The sequence below is a fragment of the Chiloscyllium plagiosum genome, unplaced genomic scaffold (assembly GCF_037043375.1).
Source record: "Chiloscyllium plagiosum isolate Xiang-an unplaced genomic scaffold, Cpla_swu_hap1 HiC_scaffold_26, whole genome shotgun sequence".
In the NCBI taxonomy this organism is placed as follows: domain Eukaryota; kingdom Metazoa; phylum Chordata; class Chondrichthyes; order Orectolobiformes; family Hemiscylliidae; genus Chiloscyllium; species Chiloscyllium plagiosum.
In genome coordinates this window covers 1907696-1928050 of record NW_028270164.1, presented here as the reverse complement: position 1 = coordinate 1928050, position 20355 = coordinate 1907696, and the positions used below count along the sequence as shown (strand labels likewise).

The 20355-nt window shown below is 43.1% G+C and overlaps 1 protein-coding gene across 8 annotated transcripts in view; it reads right to left on the bottom strand.

The window, feature by feature from the left end:
* foxp4 (forkhead box P4) overlaps positions 1-20355 on the bottom strand; it is a 396512-nt gene that overhangs the window by 114208 nt on the left and 261949 nt on the right. For all 8 annotated transcript variants that reach the window (XM_087973402.1, XM_087973403.1, XM_043716312.2 and 5 more), the window contains 2 exons: positions 13358-13480; positions 10924-11037 (listed from right to left, as the gene is read on the bottom strand). In XM_087973402.1, the coding sequence (XP_087829528.1) occupies positions 10924-11037; positions 13358-13480 (237 nt within the window). The remainder of the gene's footprint in view (positions 1-10923; positions 11038-13357; positions 13481-20355) is intronic.

Below are 20355 nucleotides of genomic sequence, written 5' to 3'. Positions count from 1 at the left end.
GGTGGCACAGCAGCTCAGTGGTTAGCACTGCTGCTCCACAGTGCCAGGGACCTGGATATGATTCCTCACTCTCAGGCAACTCTCTGTGTAGAGGTTACACATTCTCCCCGTGTCTGCATGGGTTTCCTTCGGATGTTCCTGTCTCCTCCCAAAGTCCAAAGATATGCAGGTTAGGGTGGATTGGCCACGAAAAATTGTCCCACCGTGTTCAGGGATGTGCAGACTTGGTGGATTAGCTCCGGGGAATGCAGGATTACAGGGATGGGGGTGGATCTGGGTGGAAGGCTCTGCAGAGAGTCGGAGTGGTCTCGAGGGGCTGAATGGCCTGCTTCCATACTGTTGGGATATAGTGATTGAAAATCATCATTGTAGGAGTTAACCGAGTGATTCTTCTCTGAGCTATTTCAATGGAAGCATAGTTATTTCAATCAATCTGTTCAGTGATCAGGGATAGTCAGCATAGTTTTGTCCAAGGGAAATTGTGTCCCACAAACTTGATTGAGTTTTTTGAGGAAGTAGCCAAGAAGAATAGTGAAAGCAGAGCTGTACACATTGTTTACTTGGACTTTAGTAAAGCTTTTGACAAGGTTCCATACGGTAGACTAATTAGTAAAGTGAGATCACATGGGATATAGGGTGAGCTTATCAATTTGATACAAAATTGGCTTAATGACAGGAGACAGTGTATGTTGGTGGAGGCTTGTTTTTTGGACTGGAGGCCTGTGACCAATGGTGTTCCACAGGGATCGGTGCTGGGTCCACTTTTATTTGTCCTTTATGTGAATGCTTAATACAAGGATATAGAAGGCATGGTTAATATGTTTGTGGATGACACCAAGATTGGGGGTACAATGGACAGTGAAGAAGGTTATCTAAGATTACAAAGAGAGCTTGATCAATTGGGTCAATGGGCTGAAGAGTGGCAGATGGAGTTTAATTTAAATAAATGTGAGGCATTGCATTTTGTTAAAACAAACAAAAAACAAGACTTATACAGTTAAAAGTAGTGCATTGGGTAGTGTTGTAGAACACAGAGACCCAGGGATTCAGGTACATAATTCTTTGAAGTTTGCATGATATATAGGCAGGGTGGTTAAGAAGGCATTTAGCACATTTGCTTTCATTGCTCAGACCTCCGAGTATAGGCGTTGGAAAGTCAAGCTGAGGTCGCACAGGATGTTGGCGAGGCCTCTTCTGGAATACTGTGTCCAGTTCTGGTCACCCTGTTATAGGAAGGATATTATTAAACTGTAGAGGGTTCATAAAAGATTTACCAGGAGGTTGCTGTGACTGGAGGGTTTGAATGATAAGGAGAGCTGGGTGGACTGGGACTTTTTCACTAAAGGGTAGGAGGTTGAGGGGTGTCCTTAGAGAGGTTTATGAAATAACGTGGGGCATAGATAAAGTGAATGGCAAGTGTCTTTTCCCGAGGTTTGGGATTTCACGACGAGGGTGTATATTTTTAAGATGAGAGAAGAAAGATTTTAAAAAGACATGAGGGGAAATTTCTTTTTCCACAGAGTGTGGTTCATGTGTGGAGTGAACTTCCAGAGGAAGTGGTAGATCCAGGAACAGTTACAACACTTAAAAGACATTTAGATAACTGGATTAGATTCCCTACAGTATGGAAACAGGCCCTTCGGCCAAACAAGTCTACACCAACCCTCCGAAAAGTAACTCACCCAGACCCAGTTCCCTGCACTATATTTACCCCTGACTAACGCATCTAACACTTTGGGCAATTTAGCATGGCCAGTTCACCTGATCTGCGCATCTTTAGACTGTGGGAGGAAACCGGAGCACCCGGAGGAAACCCACGCAAACATGGGGACAACGTGCAAACTCCACACAGACAGTCGCCTGAGGCGGGAATTGAATCCGAGTCCCTGGCATTGTCAGGCAGCAGTGCTAACCACTGAGCCACCGTGCCGCCCTAAGTACATGAATGAGAAATGTTTGGAGGAATACAGGTCATGTGCAGAGAGGTGGGACTAGTCTAGTTTGGATAATGGTCAGCACGGATTGGTTGGACCGAAGGGTCTGGCACTTGAACCCACACCATCTGGTTGAGAGGTAGGGACACTACCAAAGGAAGTATAACTCCTCTTAATTAAGGAAACCAAGACTAGATACAATCCCCCAGGTCTCACCAATACTGTGAACTGAAGGAACAAGACTCCAGATTGTAATCCCATTACAAAGAAGGCGGATTGCTTCACATTTACTTTCCTCATTGCTTGCTCTACCTGCATGTCAATGTTTTGTGATTCATGTATAAGACACCCAGATCTTTCTGTACTGCAATCGCTCTCTTTTTAAATAATATTATGACTTTCTATTCTTCCGGCTAAAGAGGGCAACCTCACATTATGTTCCATCTCTCAAATTTCAGCCACTCACCTCTTTGCAATCTCCTTGTAATCTTATCACAGCTTGCTTTCCTACCTACCTTTGAATTATCAAAACCTTGACAACAGGATAGCTGGTTCCTTTACCCAGGTCATTAATACAAGGTGTAAATAATTGAGATCACAGCACTGACCCTTAAGGCACTCCATTTGTTACAGTTTATCAATCTTTTCATTGTACTCACTTGAGTACAGTCAGTAGTCACACGACACCAGGTATAATCCAACAGGTTTATTTCAAATCACAAGCTTTTGGAGTGCTGCTCCTTCATCAGGGGAAGGGTGTACATGTGACAATAAAGATCATTCAGTTCAGTGAAAATTACCTATTTATCCCAACTCTCTGTTTCACAGATGGGTGTCATCTCAAAACCCTTGAAGAGTTGCCTCACTGTAGACAATTTATAGATCAGCAAACTAAGTATATTTGCTCAAAGGGCACTATAATTGCCACGGGTGACTCTAATCTGCATATTGACTGGCCTATCAGACAGTGAATTTTAGAGTGCATCAGAGATTGCTTCTTAGAACAGTACATTGCAGAACCCACCCAAGGATAGGCTATTTAGTGTAATCTGACCGGATTAATAAGATATCTTGTAATTAAGGATTCTCCAGGGAGTGGTGTGGTGATTGTAATGAGGTCAGCCATACAATATGAGGTCCCCGATTGGGGGCTGTTAATCTGATCCAATCATGGAGCCTTGGCTGACGTATAAAAAGGAGAGTGTCAGAGATACTGACACTCTGGTGGTTGGCTCTGAATGAGGCTGTACTAAAGTCAAGGACTGTTCATGTGTAAATAAAGGGTGACTTGGTAATGGGACACTGACCTCTGTGGAGTTATTTGAGTAACAATCACCACATGGTAGAATTTCACATTCACTTTGAGGTAGAGCCAGTTGGTTCCCAAACCAGGGTCCTGCACTTAATATAAACATCACATTCATTTTATTTTCTGTATTTTTCATTGCAGACAGAACAGAGAAAAGAATTGTTTTACAGCAAAGGACTGAGGAAGAAATTGCAGTTCTTTTTAAACAGCGAAGTACTGTTTCCACTGTTACTTTGTTCATTTGGAAAATGTGGAATTCAATACCACAGGGATTACGAACATATGAACAAGTAGCAGACAGTAGGCCATTCAGCCCCTCTAGTATGCTCTGTCATACAGTCATAGAGATGTACAGCATGGAAACAAACCCTTCGGTCCAACTCATCCATTGGATAGAAAACTGGCTAACCGGTCGAAGTCAGAGAGTGGTGGTAGATGGTAAATATTCTGCCTGGAGCCCAGTTACAAGTGGAGTTCCGCAGGGATCAGTTCTGGGTCCTCTGCTGTTCGTAATTTTTATTAATGACTTGGATGAGGGAGTCGAAGGGTGGGTCAGTAAATTTGCAGATGATACAAAGATTGGTGGAGTTGTGGATGGTGAGGAGGGCTGTTGTCGGCTGCAAAGGGACTTAGATATGATGCAGAGCTGGGCTGAGGAGTGGCAGATGGAGTTCAACCGTGCCAAGTGTGAGGTTGTCCATTTTGGAAAGACAAATAAGAATGCGGAATACAGGGTTAACGGTAGGGTTCTTAGTGAGGTGGAGGAACAGAGGGATCTTGGGGTCTATGTTCATAGATCTTTGAAAGTTGCCACTCAGGTGGATAGAGCTTGTAAGAAGGCCTATGGTGTATTAGCGTTCATTAGCAGAGGGATTGAATTCAAGAGTCGTGAAGTGATGTTGCAACTGTACAGGACTTTGGTTAGGCCACATTTGGAGTACTGTGTGCAGTTCTGGTCGCCTCACTTTAGGAAAGATGTGGAAGCTTTGGAGAGGGTGCAGAGAAGATTTACCAGGATGTTGCCTGGAATGGAGAATAGGTTGTACGAGGATAGGTTGAGAGTGCTAGGCCTTTTCTCGTTGGAACGGCGAAGGATGAGGGGTGACTTGATAGAGGTTTATAAGATGATCAGAGGAATAGATAGAGTAGACAGTCAGAAACTTTTTCCCCGGGTACAACAGAGTGTTACAAGGGGACATAAATTTAAGGTGAAGGGTGGAAGGTATAGAGGGGATGTCAGGGGTGGGTTCTTTACCCAGAGAGTGGTGGGGGCATGGAATGCGCTGCCTGTGGGAGTGGTAGAGTCAGAATCTTTGGTGACTTTTAAGCGGCAATTGGATAGGTACATGGATGGGTGCTTAAGCTAGGACAAATGTTCGGCACAACATCGTGGGCCGAAGGGCCTGTTCTGTGCTGTATTGTTCTATGTTCTATGTTATATTCCGACCAGATATTCCAACCAAATCTCATCTCATTTGTCAGCATTTGGCCCATATCCCTCCAAACCCTTCCTATTCATATACACATCCAGATGCTTTTTAAATGCTGTAATTGTACCAGCCTCCACCACTTCCTCTGGCAGCTCATTCCATACCCATACCACCCTCTGTGTGAAAAAGATGCCCCTTAGGTCTCTTTTATATCTTTCCCCTCTCACCCTAAACCTATGCCCTCTAGTTCTGGACTCCCCAACTCCAGGGAAAAGACTTTTGTCTATTTATCTTATCCATGCCTCTCACGATTTTATAAACCTCTATAAGGTTACCCCTCAGCCTCCGATGCTCCAAGGAAAACAGCCCCAGCCTGTTCAGCCTCTCCCTATAGCTCAAATCCTCCAACCCTGGCAACATCCTTGTAAATCTTTTCTGAACCCTTTCAATTTTCACAACATCCTTCCGATAGGAAGGAGACCAGAATTGCACACAATATTTCAAAAGTTGCCTAACCAACATCCTATATAGCTGTGACATGACCTCCCAACTCCTGTACTCAATTTTCTGACCAATGAAGGAAAGCGTACCAAACGCCTTCTTCACTATCCTAACTATCTGTGACTCAACTGTCAAGGAACTATGAACTTGCACTCCAAGGTCTCTTTGTTCAGCAACACTCCCCAGGACCTGACCATTAAGTGTATAAGACCTGCTAAGATTTGCTTTTCCAAGATGCAGCACCTCACATTTAACTAAATTAAACTCCATCTGCCACTCCTCAGACCATTGGTCTATTTTTAAAATAAGATCATCGTTGATCTGATTGACCTCAAATCCACATTTTCACCTACCCATTATAACCTTCCAAGCCCCTGCTCAACAATAGTCTATCTTCAAAATATTCAAGAACTTTGTTTCCATCACATTCACAGGAAGAGACTTTTCTCCCCATAGTCCTTGCATCTATTCTTCCGACCAAACTGCATGACCTCACACTTTCCCATGTTGTACTCCATCTGCTACTTCTTTGCCTACTCTCCTTTGTCCAAATCCTTCTGCAGTCTCTCTGCTTCCTCAATGCTGCCTGTCCCTCCATCTATCTTTGTACCATCTGCATACCCAGCCAGAATGCCCTCAGTTCCTTCACCTAGATCATTAATGTGCAAAATGAAAAGCTGTGGTCCCAACACTGACCCTTGTGGAACACCACTTGTCACCAGCTGCCATCCTGAGAAAGACTCTTTTATCTCCACTCTCTGCTTTCTGACAGTCAGCCAATGCTCTATCCATGCTCGCACCTTGCCTCTAACACCATGGGCCCTTATCTTACTCATGTATGGCACCTTGTCAAAGGCCTTCTTGAAGTCCAGGTAGATAACGTCCATTGGGTCTCCTTGGTCTAACCTGATTGTTACCTCCTCAAGTAATTCTAGCAAATTTGTCAGGCATGACCTTCCCTTGATGAAACCAAGCTGACTCTGCCCTATATTACCATACACTTCCAAGTATTCAGAAATCTCATCCATCATAATGGACTCCAAAATTTTACTAACAACTGAGGTCAGGCTAATCGGCAAATGTCCCAATGCTGACCCCCGGGTAAAAGTTACACAAGAATTATGGGAGAAAGAATAGGAGGTTATGCTGATGTTGCAGCTGTACAAAACTCTGGTGCAGTTGCTCTTGGAGTATTGCATACATTTCTGGTCACTGCAGGAGGATGTGGAAGCTTTAGAAAGGGTTCAAAGGCGATTTACCAGGATGTTGCCTGGTATGGAGAGAAGGTCTTATGAGGAACGGCTGAGGGACTTGAGGGCTGTTTTCGTTAGAGAGAAGAAGGTTGAGAGGTGACTTAATTGAGACATATAAGATAATCAGAGGGTTAGATAGGGTGGACATGAGAGCCTTCTTCCTCGGATGGTGATGGCTGACACGAGGGGACATAGCTTTAAATTGACGGTGATAGATACAGGACAGATGTCAAAGGTAGGTTCTTTACTCAGAGGGTAGTAGTGGGGTGGAATGGCCTGCCTGCAACTGTAGTAGACTCGCCAGCTTTAAGGGCATTTAAATAGTCATTGGATAAACATATGGATCAAAATGGAATAGTGAGGTTAGATGGGCTTCAGATTGGTTCCACAGGTTGATGCAACATTGAGGGCCGAAGGGCCTGTACTGCACTGTGATGTTCTATGTTCCGGAAACAGCAGCAAAGATAAATGAGGGATTGAGTACAGCATAAACACTGGCATGGAACATTTGGGCCGAATGGCCTTTTGTTTGATTTTTCTACTTTGAAACAAGTGCCCCAAAGCTTGTTAATGTTTACACCACTTCTGTGCACCTTGAGTTAATCTGCAGCTGGAGTACTGAGTACAGCATTTCATGGAGGATGTGACTGCATTACAGTTGGTGCAGAAATGTTTTTAAAAGATTTTACAAAGAAATGAGGATTCTAGCAATGATGGAAGGTTGTAATGAAGTGCTGTGATTCACCGGGTAGCTCTTCTAGCTGTGAGCTAGAAAGCTTCAAGATTGAAAATCCATTTCTGGTCTCATTGGCTATGAAAGAGCTCAGTTAGTGGGGTAGGCAAACTAGTGCGTATCAGGTCTGGTCCCCATCTTGGGTAAGCATGGAGGCCTTTCAGTGTTACACACGCCTAATCCAAAAACGATGGTTGCTGTGTAGCTGACCAATGGGCAGTGTGTTAATCTTGTGTAACATCAGACAAGCTGAAAAGTGAGAGAGCAATGAGTGAAGGTTGGACAGATCATTTCCTTTGGAATACCTGAGGAGAGAGAGGAGATTTATTTGAAGAGGATGAAATTGTGTAGGTTACAGCTAGAGTTTTTAATGCTTTTTTGGGGATGTGGCATTTATTTCCCATCCCCAACTGCCTTTGTGCTGATTGGCTCTATTGGCCATTTCAGAGACAATTAAGAGTTAACCACATTGCTGTGGGTCTGGAGTCACATGTAGACCAGAACAGGTGAGGATAGTACATTAGCGAACCAGATGGGGTTTGTAATGACAAAGATGATCATTTCATGGTTACCAATAAACTAACTTCCAGTAATTAAAGTAAATTTCTCCAGAGACTGTAGTGAGATTTGAATCCATGTCCCAACAGCATTCAACTCAGGCTTCCAGACCACCAGCCCAGTGACATTATCACCATTGCATTGTGTTCCAGAATTGATAGGGTGGATAGAAGGGACATATTTCTCTATTGCAGGTCGATAACCAGAGGACACTGATTTAAAGTGTCTGTTTAAGGATTAGAGAGGAGTTGAGGAGTATTCTTCATTACCCAGAGAGTGGAGGACGTCTGGAACTCGTGATCTGAAATACTGACAAAGGCAGAAGCATCCATCTCATATAAAGAAACATCTGGATATGAACTTGAACAAACGTAAACTACAGAGTGAGCGACCAAGAACTGGACAGTGCAATTAGACTGGATTTTTTTTAGTTTGGCGAGCATAAACATTGAATAGCCTCCAGCCAGGGATGTGAATGTTTCTGTGTCAGAGAATCATAGACAGCATGGAAACAGACCTTTCAGTTCAACACATCCATGATGGCCGGACATCCTAAATTAATCTAGTCCCACCTGCCAGCATTTGGCCCATATCCCTCCAAACCCATCCTATTCATATACCTATCTAGATGTCTTTTAAATGTTGGAATTGTACCAGCCTCCACCAGCTCATTCCATACACGCATCACCCTCTGTGCAAAAAAGTTGTCTTTTAGATCCCTCTTTGATCTTTCCCCACTCACCTTAAACCTATACCCTCTAGTCCTGGACTTTCCCACCCCAGGGAAAAGACCTTGTCTATTTACCCTATCCATGCCCCTCATGATTTTATAAGGTCACCCCTCAGCCTCTGATGCTCCAGGGAAAACAGCCCCAGCCTATTCAGCCTCTCCTTGTAGCTCAAACCCTGCAACTCTGGCAGCATCCTTGTAAATCTTTTCTGAACTTTTTCAAGTTTCACGACATCCTTCCTGTAGCAGGGAGACCAGAACTGCACACAGTATTCTAATAATGGCCTAACCAATGTCCTCTACTTTTCTGTGCTTATTGCCATGCCACAGTTATGATAAAATAAGAACATAAAACCCAGAGCAGGAGTAGGTCGTCTGGCCCTTTGAGCCTGCTCCACCACTCATTTAGATCATGGCTGATCTTTTTGTGGACTCAGCTCCACTTACCCACCCACTCACCATAACCTTTAATCCCTTTGCTGTTCAAAAATCTATCTTTGCCTTAAAAACATTCTATGAGGTCGCCTCAACTGCCTCATTGGGCAGGGAATTCCACAGCTGGACAACCCTTCTGGTGAAGAAGTTCCTCCTCAGCCTGTTCTTAAATCTGCTCCTCATTATTTTGAGGTCATACCCCCTAGTCCTAGTTTCACCCACCAGTGGAATCAATCTCCCTGCTTCTATCTTATCTATTCCCTTCATAATTTTATATGTTTGTATAAGATTTACCCTCATTCTTCTAAATTCCAATCAGCATATTCAGTCTCTCCTCATAAGCCAACCCCCTCAACTCCGGAGTCAACCTAGTGAACCTCCTTTGCACCCCCTCCAGTGCCAGTACATCCTTTCTCAAGTAAGGAGACCAAAACTGCACGCCTCCCCAACACCCTGTACAGCTGCAACATAACCTCCATGTGTTTAAACCCCATCCCTTGAGCAATGAAGGACAATATTCCATCTGCCTTCGTAATTACCTGCCGCACCTGCAAACCAACTTCTTGTGATTAGATTAGATTACATTACAGTGTGGAAACAGGCCCTTCGGCCCGACAGTTCCACACCGACCCGCCGAAGCGTAACCCACCCATACCCCTACATTTACCCCTTACCTAACACTACGGGCAATTTAGCATGGCCAATTCATCTGACATGCACATCTTTGGACGGTGGGAGGAAACCGGAGCACCCGGAGGAAACCCACGCAGACAGGGGGAGAACGTGCAAACTCCACACAGTCAGTCGCCTGAGGCAGGAATTGAACCCGGGTCTCAGGCGCTGTGAGGCATGCATAGGGACACCCAAGTCCCTCTGCACTGCAACATGCGGCAACTTTTCATTATTTAAATAATACTGTCATCCCGACCAAATGGATAACCTCACATTTACCAACACTGTACTCTGCCAGATCCTTGTCCATCATTTAATCTATCTGTATCCCTCTGCAGACTGAGCTGAGTGACCTTTTCACATCATTCCAATATTCAAGCAAAGTTTGAACAAGATCCTATGTCTCAGGAATGTTCCCTTTCTTTTTTTGTTCCACAAGTACTATCCCACACTGTAGTAATCCTCCTCCTAGATCCCTGTGGTTCAGTGTGGGATCAGGGCACAGCAGGAGATAGGCCACGAGGAGGATTGGAGCAAGAGATGGGCTGGAGGCAGCCAACTGGAAAAGGACAAGAAGCTTGGTACAACGCAAAGGTATTGAAGTTTGAATCAGGTTGTTTAGTTTGTCACTGATAGAAAATTGATCAAAACCATCACACCACATCACCCTGCACAGTGAGATATTGAATAATGCAGTGAGAGAGCCGACACGGTTCAGCGTCCCTTTACTTTCTGAGTTCTCAAGTCGTCTGCCTACTTCAAAATACACAGGCGACAAACCCTACACCTTCTTGTATTCAGAATACAGTTCTGGGATATTCCAGCCTGGTTTGATCTGTGTTGGGGAAACAAAGGAACAACCATTTCCCCTTAACATCGCTGGATAAAGGTAGGAAGTATCAGCCATTTTACTGCAAAATGTGAGAGTGCACATATATGCTCTTTGTCCAAGCATGTGCATATCTGTATATATCCACATATATGTGAGTGGATGCCTATGCATGGATTCATGTGTGTTCATGTGCATGTGTGATGTGGAGATGCCAGTATTGGACTGGGGTGGACAAAGTTAGAAGTCACATGACACCAGGTTATTGTCCAACACGTTTATGTGAAATCTCCAAAAGCTTGTGATTTCAAATAAACCTGATGGACTATAATCTGGTGCCCTGTGACTTCTGACCATGTGTATTTGCACAGATGTTGATTGGAAACACGATTGCAATGCTTTTACAAACAAATAGCCATTGAGCTTGGATTGTCTAATCGCCCATATTGAGAGGTGTCTCACCCAGGTGATGTACCAGGTCGAGGAAGTGACAGTGTTCCCCATATGAGGAAAGACAGCTTTCCCCGAGAGCTACATACCTCTTTCGACTGTTTGATGGCTTGTTGCTGCTGTTGTTGCTGTTGTTGCTGTTGTTGTTGAGTTAGCAGCTGAAGGTGTAATTGTTCTTGTTGCTTCTTGTAATACTCTTGAAGCTGTTAAGAAATGAAAGATGGAAGGAAAAAGACAGAGACAGACAGATAATACAAAGAGTCTCAGTCAGAGTGAAAAAAGCCCACAGATGAAGCAATCAGAAAATTAATATCAGAACAATAGTCAGCACACAGCAAACTTCACCGCTATTCTCTGTTCGACAACACCAATTAAATTCTCGGTGGAAAGTTAATTATCTGTCAGTGCAATCCTACAGGGTCTGTGGGATCATTGTGTGCTGGTGACATGTAGATGAGGAACCTGTAAAAAGCTGCTTGGGATGACTGCTATGTTTAGAAAGATTCGAGAAATATATTAATTTAGATCAGGAGCTCATTTAAAGTGAAAGGAACTGATTACAGTGAGCACAGGGCATCTCGTGTATCAAGGAGGAGGGCTTATGCCCGAAATGTCGATTCTCCTGTTCCTTTGATGCTGCCTGACCTGCTGCGCTTTTCCAGCAACACATTTTTAATCTCGTGTATCAACACCACTGGAATTAACTCTTCAATCCCTCACCTTTTCTCTCCTTTTCTGGAAACCCCCCTCACTGAACAGCAAAAGGCCATTCAGCCCCATCGATACTATCCTGTATTCAATTAAAGCTGACCTATACTTTCACTTCATTTGACCTCTTTGGTTCCAACAATCCTCAGCCAACAAAACATCACTCAATTTCAAAGTTTAATTGACCCCTGGCAGCCCTCAGCAGTTTTTTGGTTGGCTCGGGTCAGAGAGATTCCAACATCCATTCCCTTTGTGGGAAGCAGTACTTCTTGACATCATCGCTCAGTGGCCAGTAGCGAATTTTAAGATTTCCCTTTTGCTCTGGGTTTGATTCACTCCAGTTTCTTTCGATCAAACTCTGTCAACTCCTTTTGAGCATCTTCCCAACGAGGTCATGGTGTTAATCTTTGAAGCACAGTGAAACATAAACTCGACTGTCTCTGCCCTTAGTTTAGTCTTTTCTGCCTCACTATCACTCCAGTGAATCCTTCACACATATTCAGAAATGTTCTTCTTGTTGCACCTCTTCCTTCCTCACAGACACAGTTCTCAACCTCAGGAAGAGAACCCGCACTCAGTCATTCAGCCATTGGTCACTCAGCTACAACACTCTGAGACCTGGTCACTATACCCCACCACCATGAGACCCAGTGGGAACTGGCCCAGCACTGTTTCAAGATAAACCTGTCCCTTGAATCATCAAAAGTAAGTAATGGGGAAAGCCAATTGAATGTTGGCCTTCATTTTAAAGGGAAAGGAAAATAAAAATAAGGAGGTTTTGCTAAAACAATACAAAACATTAGTCAGACTGCACCTGGAACACTGGGTCCCTTATCTCAGGGAAGACACTGGCATTGGAGCCATTCTAGAGAAGGTATAGAGGACTGTCTTATTAAGAGAGGAGACCTTCTTGAAACAAGACCCCTGGGCGTCTTGGTGGGTAGATGTGGAAAGATTGTTTCCCCCGTGGGATAATCTGGGATTACAGGGTACAGGGTATAATCTCAGAATAAGGGGTCATTTTGATTTAAGACAGAGATAAGTTGGAATTTCTTCTCACAGTGAGTCATGAATCTGTGGAATTCTTTAGCACCGAGGGCTGCTGAGGCTGGGTCATTAAGTATATACAAGGCTGAAGTAGATTTATAATCAGTAATGGAATCGAGCGGTTATGGGTTGTGGGATGGGTAATCTGTTTAATCATGATCTCATTAAATGGTAGATTAGACTTGATGGGCTGAATGGCCCATTCCTGCTCCATTGCCTGTCAGGCTTATGGTGTCCTCCTGGCTTGTACAGCAGAACATTAACTGAGCTATCAGTTGTGAGAGAGGATTAACCCGAGCTCCTGTTTTAAGCCACTTTAGTATCGAGATGTGGCTGGGGTAGAGGATCATGGAAAGGAGGGATGGGTGACGTCTGGGGGTTGAGGTGCAGGGAGTGGTTGGAGGGACAGTGCCTTTTGCTGAAACTTGTGGAGTTTCGTATTCAGCGGCAAATTTACAGCAACCTGCTCAATCCCTAAAATCACATCCAATGAGATTTGCTAGAGAGGGGATTGCAGGGTTATAATCAGAAGGTTACATTGGACATTTAATTTCCTCTTGAGAAAGTGGTAACAGAGATCCTAGCCCCAGTGATGGGAAGGGCACTGCAGTAATGCCCTGGTCGAGCAGCTGTCAGTGCTGATGATAGCTGATGACTGATTGATACCAATAGGGAAACAGAAGCTGCTGAATGAGTGTGATGTGGTGCATGTGAGATTGGGGTTGTCGTGTGGAACGCTCCCCTGTGTAATGAGGCCTTGTTACTTACCTGCTGTAACATGACAGCTTGCTGCTGTTGCAGTAACGCCTGCAGCTGGGGAGGAGACAGAATCTGCTGCATCTGTTGTGGAGTGATCACCTGCGGGCTCATCATAGCCACGGACACAGGTACCTGCACCAGGACGAGAAGACATCCACAGTTAGCAGAACCTTCCAAAATCCTGAAACATTCAACAGCGCAGATTTAGCAGCCAAGTCCGGTTCCAGTGTGATACAGCTGGGTATCCCGAGCCCTGAGATAGGGATAGGATTAGCTAATCAACCAGAGGCAGCATGAGGAGAATTATTTTACAGTGAGTTATCGACATCGGGAATGCCTTCTGAGGGAATCCGTGGAAACAGAGTCAAGGGATTTGGATGATTATGTGGTGCAAATATTACCAAGGGCTGTCTGGGCAAAGAGGGGTGGGATTAATGGGAGAACTATTTTAAAACATTGTCATAGACACAATGTGCTTCTGTGCTGTAACAGTCATCAATTCTGTAAATAGCACAAGATTCGGGGAAGAGGGAGGTAGCGACAAAGTGAAGAGTTAATGGAGGGATTTTGTTGCTGCCTTGTTCAGTTTGACGCTCTGATCTCTATCACAGATTTAATGTCAAATAATTGGACTGATTATCAAAAGTAAACTGGAGCTTTATTTGTCCAGTTACAACAGAGTAAATATCAGATAGACAGGACATTCCATCCACACCATCCCTTGTCATTCCATTGAGGCAGTGATGGCCCATGGTATGTTGAAGTACTCTGTAGCCAAACATCTACAATATATTTGATGAAGTTTAAATCAGCGATTCTTTGTAAATGTAAAGATGTAAGGATTTGTGACAATATTCGAGAACTGATAAGAAACTGCTGAAGAGTAAGAAAAAACAAAGACTTGGCAGAGGCTGTTACGTCACCATAAGGGCCTGGTTCGGGGTTGGGATAGTGAATGGGATACTCTGAGATTTGTTGCTGCTACTACTGCTGTTTCTCATTTACATCAAAGACTTGGATCACAAGCTCAGTGCAAACACTTCAGCAAAACTACTAACAGGCAGTAGAGAGACACAACCCAGAAATTTCACCCAGAGTTGGACAATATATATTTGTGCCAAACAATAGTACAGTCAGATTCAGAAAGCTGCATGATGGAGAGAAATGTTAAGTGATTCACATTCCCTGTGTGAATAAAGTTGAAATAGCCTTTAGCTGGTAAGCAGAGTCAACACAAAACATAACCATCCAACACAAAAAAGCAATCAATAAAGACACAGCACTGTGAATCCAGGATACATCAGCAGTCAGTTATAAGTCATGATGAAACAATGATCTTTGCAGATCATATCCCCAGTTCTGGTCATTGAGACACAATTGATGGGGCAGGCCCATGTGTCAGAAAAATAGACAAGAGATATTTGGCTGTTTCAGCTTGGGAAATGATTGACCATATGACCATAAGAATAGGAACGGAAGTAGGCCATTCAGCCCCTCGAGTCTGCTCTATCATTCAATAGGATCATGGTTGATCCAACATTGCTCATGTCTACTTTCCCCATAACCCTCGATTCCCTGACTGATCAAAAATCTATCTATCTCAGCCATAAATATACACAATGACTCTGCCCCACAGCTCTCTGTGGCAAGGAGTTCAAAGACTCACAACCCTCAGAGAGAAGACATTCCTCCTCATTTCAGTCTTAAAATGACATCCCTTTATTCTGAGACCATGCTCTCTGATCCTAGACTGTCCAATGAGGGGAAACATCCTCTCAGCATTTACCCTGTCAAGCCCCTTATGAATCCTATATGTTAATGACAGTGGAAGAACAAATAATATGGAAATAGTTAGCACCACATTGAATTAAATAGTGGGTGCAAAACAAGGGGAAACTAGCAAAATGTAAATTTCAGAATTATATTAGGAATGTTTTTGCTTATTTCACGATCAAAACTCAGATTAGAACTCCAAAAACTGTGTGGGAGGAAAGTTTCTGGTAAAATTCTTTGATGCAATATTTGAGTGGTTGAATATGAGAATTTGTAGCGTCAGTCTGGAAGGCTGAATTAAAATGGGCTGACTTGTCTTTCTCATCTGTGACACTCTTGAAGAGAGGTAACAAGTGGAACCGTGATACTCAAACACAAATTGAGATTTCAGTTCTGAAATAAGTTACACACAAATAATATTTTAGTGAGCAACTTGACAGAATGGTTAATGTCCCTCTGCTCAGGGTCAACACTGGGAGCTGTCTTCATGAATCCAAATGAAACTTGTGTCAATATAAACAACAGCATTAGATGTATTTCTGGGAGGGGAAATGACTGAAGAGGGACTGAGAGAACAATTTCTTTATCTCTCACAAAATATTTCTTCATTGTAAATGCAAATATTATGGCACATTGTTTGTTCATGAGACTGTGAGAGAGTCACCGTGATCAACCCTCAGAGCCTGGGTTAAGTGTACTTTATCCTTTTGAACAAATGGAGTTGATTTGTGTCAAATATAACAGCCAGTGGCTCAGTACAAGTTACATTAAAATATAATCCCACTTTGCCTTCCTGACACAGACTCGGCACCTTCCACATCTGCCTGAAACTGGTTAATACAAATTGTATATTAAAAAAATTTAAATTGCTAATCAAAATCCATCAGCTTCTAATTGGTTTTCAATTAAGTGTAGCAATCCTACTAATTAAATCTTCACAGCTGTGACCCACTAATAGCACCTGACATCACTTCCTGTGCCAAAAACATCATTGGTGGCTATGTTTTTAAGGCCACAGTAATGGTGAATGAGTTCATTGGAGATGACCCATTCATCATTGTCACCAAAGTGATCGCTCCCTATTGGTGGGAGGATTATTTGTACACAGGACAAATTCAGAGATGTCGAATGAAGTCCCTCAAGTGGATGTAAAATATCCTGTGGCACAATTTGAAGAAAAGCAAAGGAATTCTCAGTCATCTCACCTTGACCAGCACTGTCAAAATCAGATTAATTACCCTCTTTCGTCGTCCACTGCTTTTGGGATCTTGCTCTGTACATTTTATTTGTGGATATGACCAAGTTAAGAGTAGGTTTGCAGTCTGTGAAATGATCGACTGGTTATGAGACAGACTGGGAAAAGCTGAGGTTAGAAGATGTGATCATTGTACAAATTGTCTCTGCCTTTGATCTTTGGAGTATGTTTTCATTTTGTGGTTGATCACATCAGGTGACAGAAAGTCAGAATATGCTGATTTAAGTTCAGCTTCTAGTTGCTCCATTTACAAGCTGGGACCCAATGGAAACAGGTTTTGGCACTTGCTCCCATGATTCCAGGGGTGAAAAGAAGTCAAACAGATAAATGTGCAAAGAAATCCACCCAAGGATAGAGGAGTTTTACTGAGCCAGGATTTGAGGCTTAAGCTGTTATTTAGGGAAAAGGAAGGAAGTCTTGCATTTTGATAACACCTTATTATCTCTCTGAAGTAGTTCCAAGTGCTCAGATGAATTATTCTGAAGTGCATTGACTGCAATTTTGGCAAACGTAGCAGTATTCTATGTACAACAGCAATCCCAGGATCAAACAGGATGAATGAGGTGATAATCAGTGTTATATTACTTTCTTTGAAGGAATGTTGATCGCAGACCTTCTTGTTTACCTTCTGATCGTGCCGTGAGATATTTCACATCTATCTAATGCAGCAAGCAAGACAATCATTTCATGTTTTCTATTCAGGTTCGCACCTTTAAGTCAGCCCTCTCACAGAAACACTGCTCTTAATAAAAGTAAATTGCTGCAGACTTGGATTGAGGGTCTTTGTTTTGGGAAGGATAGAGGGTCTTAACTTTGACTCATTTAATCCTAATGGCAGATCTTTCTCAATCAGTGTTACAATCTATCTTTCCTTAAAGTCTAATTTTTACCTGATGTGGAGGGGCCGGTGATGGATTGGGTTGTACAAAGTTAAAAATCACACCACACCGGGTTATAGTCCAACAGGTTTATTTGGAAGCTAGTGTTTTCCAATAACCCTGTTGGACTATAACCTGGTGATGTGTGATAGAACACAGAACATAGAACATTACAGCGCAGTACAGGCCCTTCGGCCCTAGATGTTGCGCCGACCTGTCATACTGATCTGAAGCCCATCTAACCTACACTATTCCATGTACGTCCATATGCCTGTCCAATGACGACTTAAATGTACTTAAAATTGGTGAATCTACTACTATTGCAGGCAAAGCATTCCATACCCTTACTACTCTCTGAGTAAAGAAACTACCTCTGACATCTGTCCTATATCTATCACCCCTCAATTTAAAGCTATGCCCCCTCATACTCACCGTCCCCATACTTGGAAAAAGGCTCTCCCTGTCCACCCTATCTAAGCCTCTGATTATCTTGTATGTCTCTATTAAGACACCTCTCAACCTTCTTCTCTCTAACAAAAACAGCCTCAAGTCCCTCAGCCTTTCCTTGTAAGACCTTCCTTCCATACCAGGCAACATCCTAGTAAATCTACTCTGCACCCTTTCCAAAGCTTCCACATCCTTCCTATAATGTGGTGACCAGAACTATACACAGTACTCCAAGTGCGGCCGCACCAGAGTTTTGTACAGCTGTAGCTTAACCTCATGGTTCCGGAACTCGATCCCTCTAATAATAAAAGCTAAAACACTGTATGCCTTCTTAACAACCGTGTCAACCTGGGTGGCAACTTTCAAGGATCTGTGTACCTGGACACCGAGATCTCTCTGTTCATCTACACTACCAACAATCTTACCATTAGCCCAGTACTTTGCATTCCGGTTACTCCGACCAAAGTGAATCACCTCACACTTGTCCGCATTAAACTCCATCTTCCACCTCTCAGCCCAGATTTTTAATTTTAACCTGGGTTAGGTACTTGATACATTGCTTCCAGCTTTAGCACTTTGATTTTCCTAATTCCAAGAAAAAGTTCATTGGTAATTGCACTCAGTTGGCAGAATTTGATTGTATACAGTGGAAGTGTCCCTTCCTCTGAGCCAAACCTGAATTCAAGTCTCACCTGATCCAAAGCTGTGTCACAACATTCTGATTGGATTGATGAACAATATCTACACTTGGAAAAGGATTAAAATTGGGCCAAACTCATTGCTTGCAGAATGTTTTCCTCAATGTTGAATTCAAGATTTGCAGATGAAGCCAAATGAGGGAAGGTGCAGTACTGCGGCTGTGCTTCAGGTTGTCAACCATCCCAAATATTCCCACAAATTGCCAATCAACCAACTGATTTTGAAAAGGCCACCTATTTGGACTTCTGGTCTAGTTGAATTGAATTGAATTAAATTTATTGTCCCGTGTACCAAGGCACAGTGAAAAGCTTTGTCTTGCGAGCAATACAGGCAGCTCACGTATTTCAGTAGCATAGATAGTGTGCATCAGATAAGGAGTCAAGTTCCAGGATTCCTTCTGGAAAACTGTTGATAGATGCAGTTTAACCTACCCACCAAGTGAGGATTGTGCAGTTTGGATGATATGTATTTTATATCCCAAGAAATTTTAATATCCCAAGAAGCGAAACAATCATGGCATTCAAACAGATGAAAGACTTAACAGACAATCAATTTTTCAATGTATAATTTCAGTTACATCACGCTGTAAATTTCTGCTATAAATTCTGTGTGTTAGGATTGAGCCCTCCACTATCACCTGATGAAGGAGTGTCGCTCCGAAAGCTAGTGCTTCCAATTAAACCTGTTGGACTATAACCTGGTGTTGTGTGATTTTTAACTTTGTACACCCCAGTCCAACACCGGTATCTCCAAATCAAGAAATTTTATATTCTGCTGAAAACCATGGAGATGGGGTGGATTATGTTAAAATCATCAATTCTATCTTTCTTCTTTAAAAATCTTCTTTAAAACCCATCGGTCTGGCTGTCATTCATAAATTTCATTGGTCATGTTTGTGTCTTGATATTTTTCCTTCTGGAAAATGTAGCACGAAAGAAATCAAAAGCAAGACAATTTTATTTGAATTCATTCATGGGATGTGGATGTTACTGACTAGGCCAGCATTTATTGCCATCCTTATTTGCCCTTGAGAAGGTAGGGGTCAGCTGCCTTCTAGAACCGCTGCAGTCCATGTGCTGTAGGTTGACACACAATGCCATTAAGGAGGGAATTCTAGGATTTTCACCCAGTTACAGTGAAGGAATGATGATATATTTCCAAGTCAGGATGGTGAGTTGTCTTGGAGGGAAACATGCAGAGGGTGATGTTCTCATGTATCTGCTGCTCATGCCCTTCTAGATGGGAGAGGTCATGGGTTTGGAAGGTGCGAGCCACTGTGCAGATTGCTTCAACTTTGATCACAATGATTCCCACTGAGTTCGGGCCTCAGCAATAACGACACAATTGTCATTGCACATGCCCAATCTGAACCATGCTTACTGCTTGGCAATTTGCCCTATAAGGGAGAAAGTGAGGACTGAAGATGCTGGAGATCAGAGTTGAGAGTATGGTGCTGGTAAAGTATAGCTGGTCAGGCAGCATCCGAGCTCATTCCTGATGAAGGGCTTATGCTCAAAACATCGATGTTCCTGCTCCTCGGATGCTACCTGAATGGCTGTGTTTATCCAGCACCACAATCTGCCCTATAAACCAGTCCCTAACCTGTGTTTTAGACATTTCACATCTGTGTATTCTGGTCAAGCTGAAGCTAAGTTGTGAGGTCTGCTGTCTCCAACAGCCTGTGAAAGCACTGGTATCTGATATGAGTCTGCCGCTGACAGGTTTCACCTCATCCAATAAACCTTATGTTGTTTCCCATATCACAAGAAACTGGTTGTGGATTTTGTGGTATTGAATCCAACATCCTTTTATTACAACTGGCTGTTCTACATAAACAGTATATTCTTCAGGCACAGAGTGCTGAGCTTGGTCCCACAGAGCAGCAGGCTTGCAGGAGAGTGTCAGGCTTCAAGTAATTAGAGGGAAGACAGAGTCTGAGATCTTTTTACCATCAG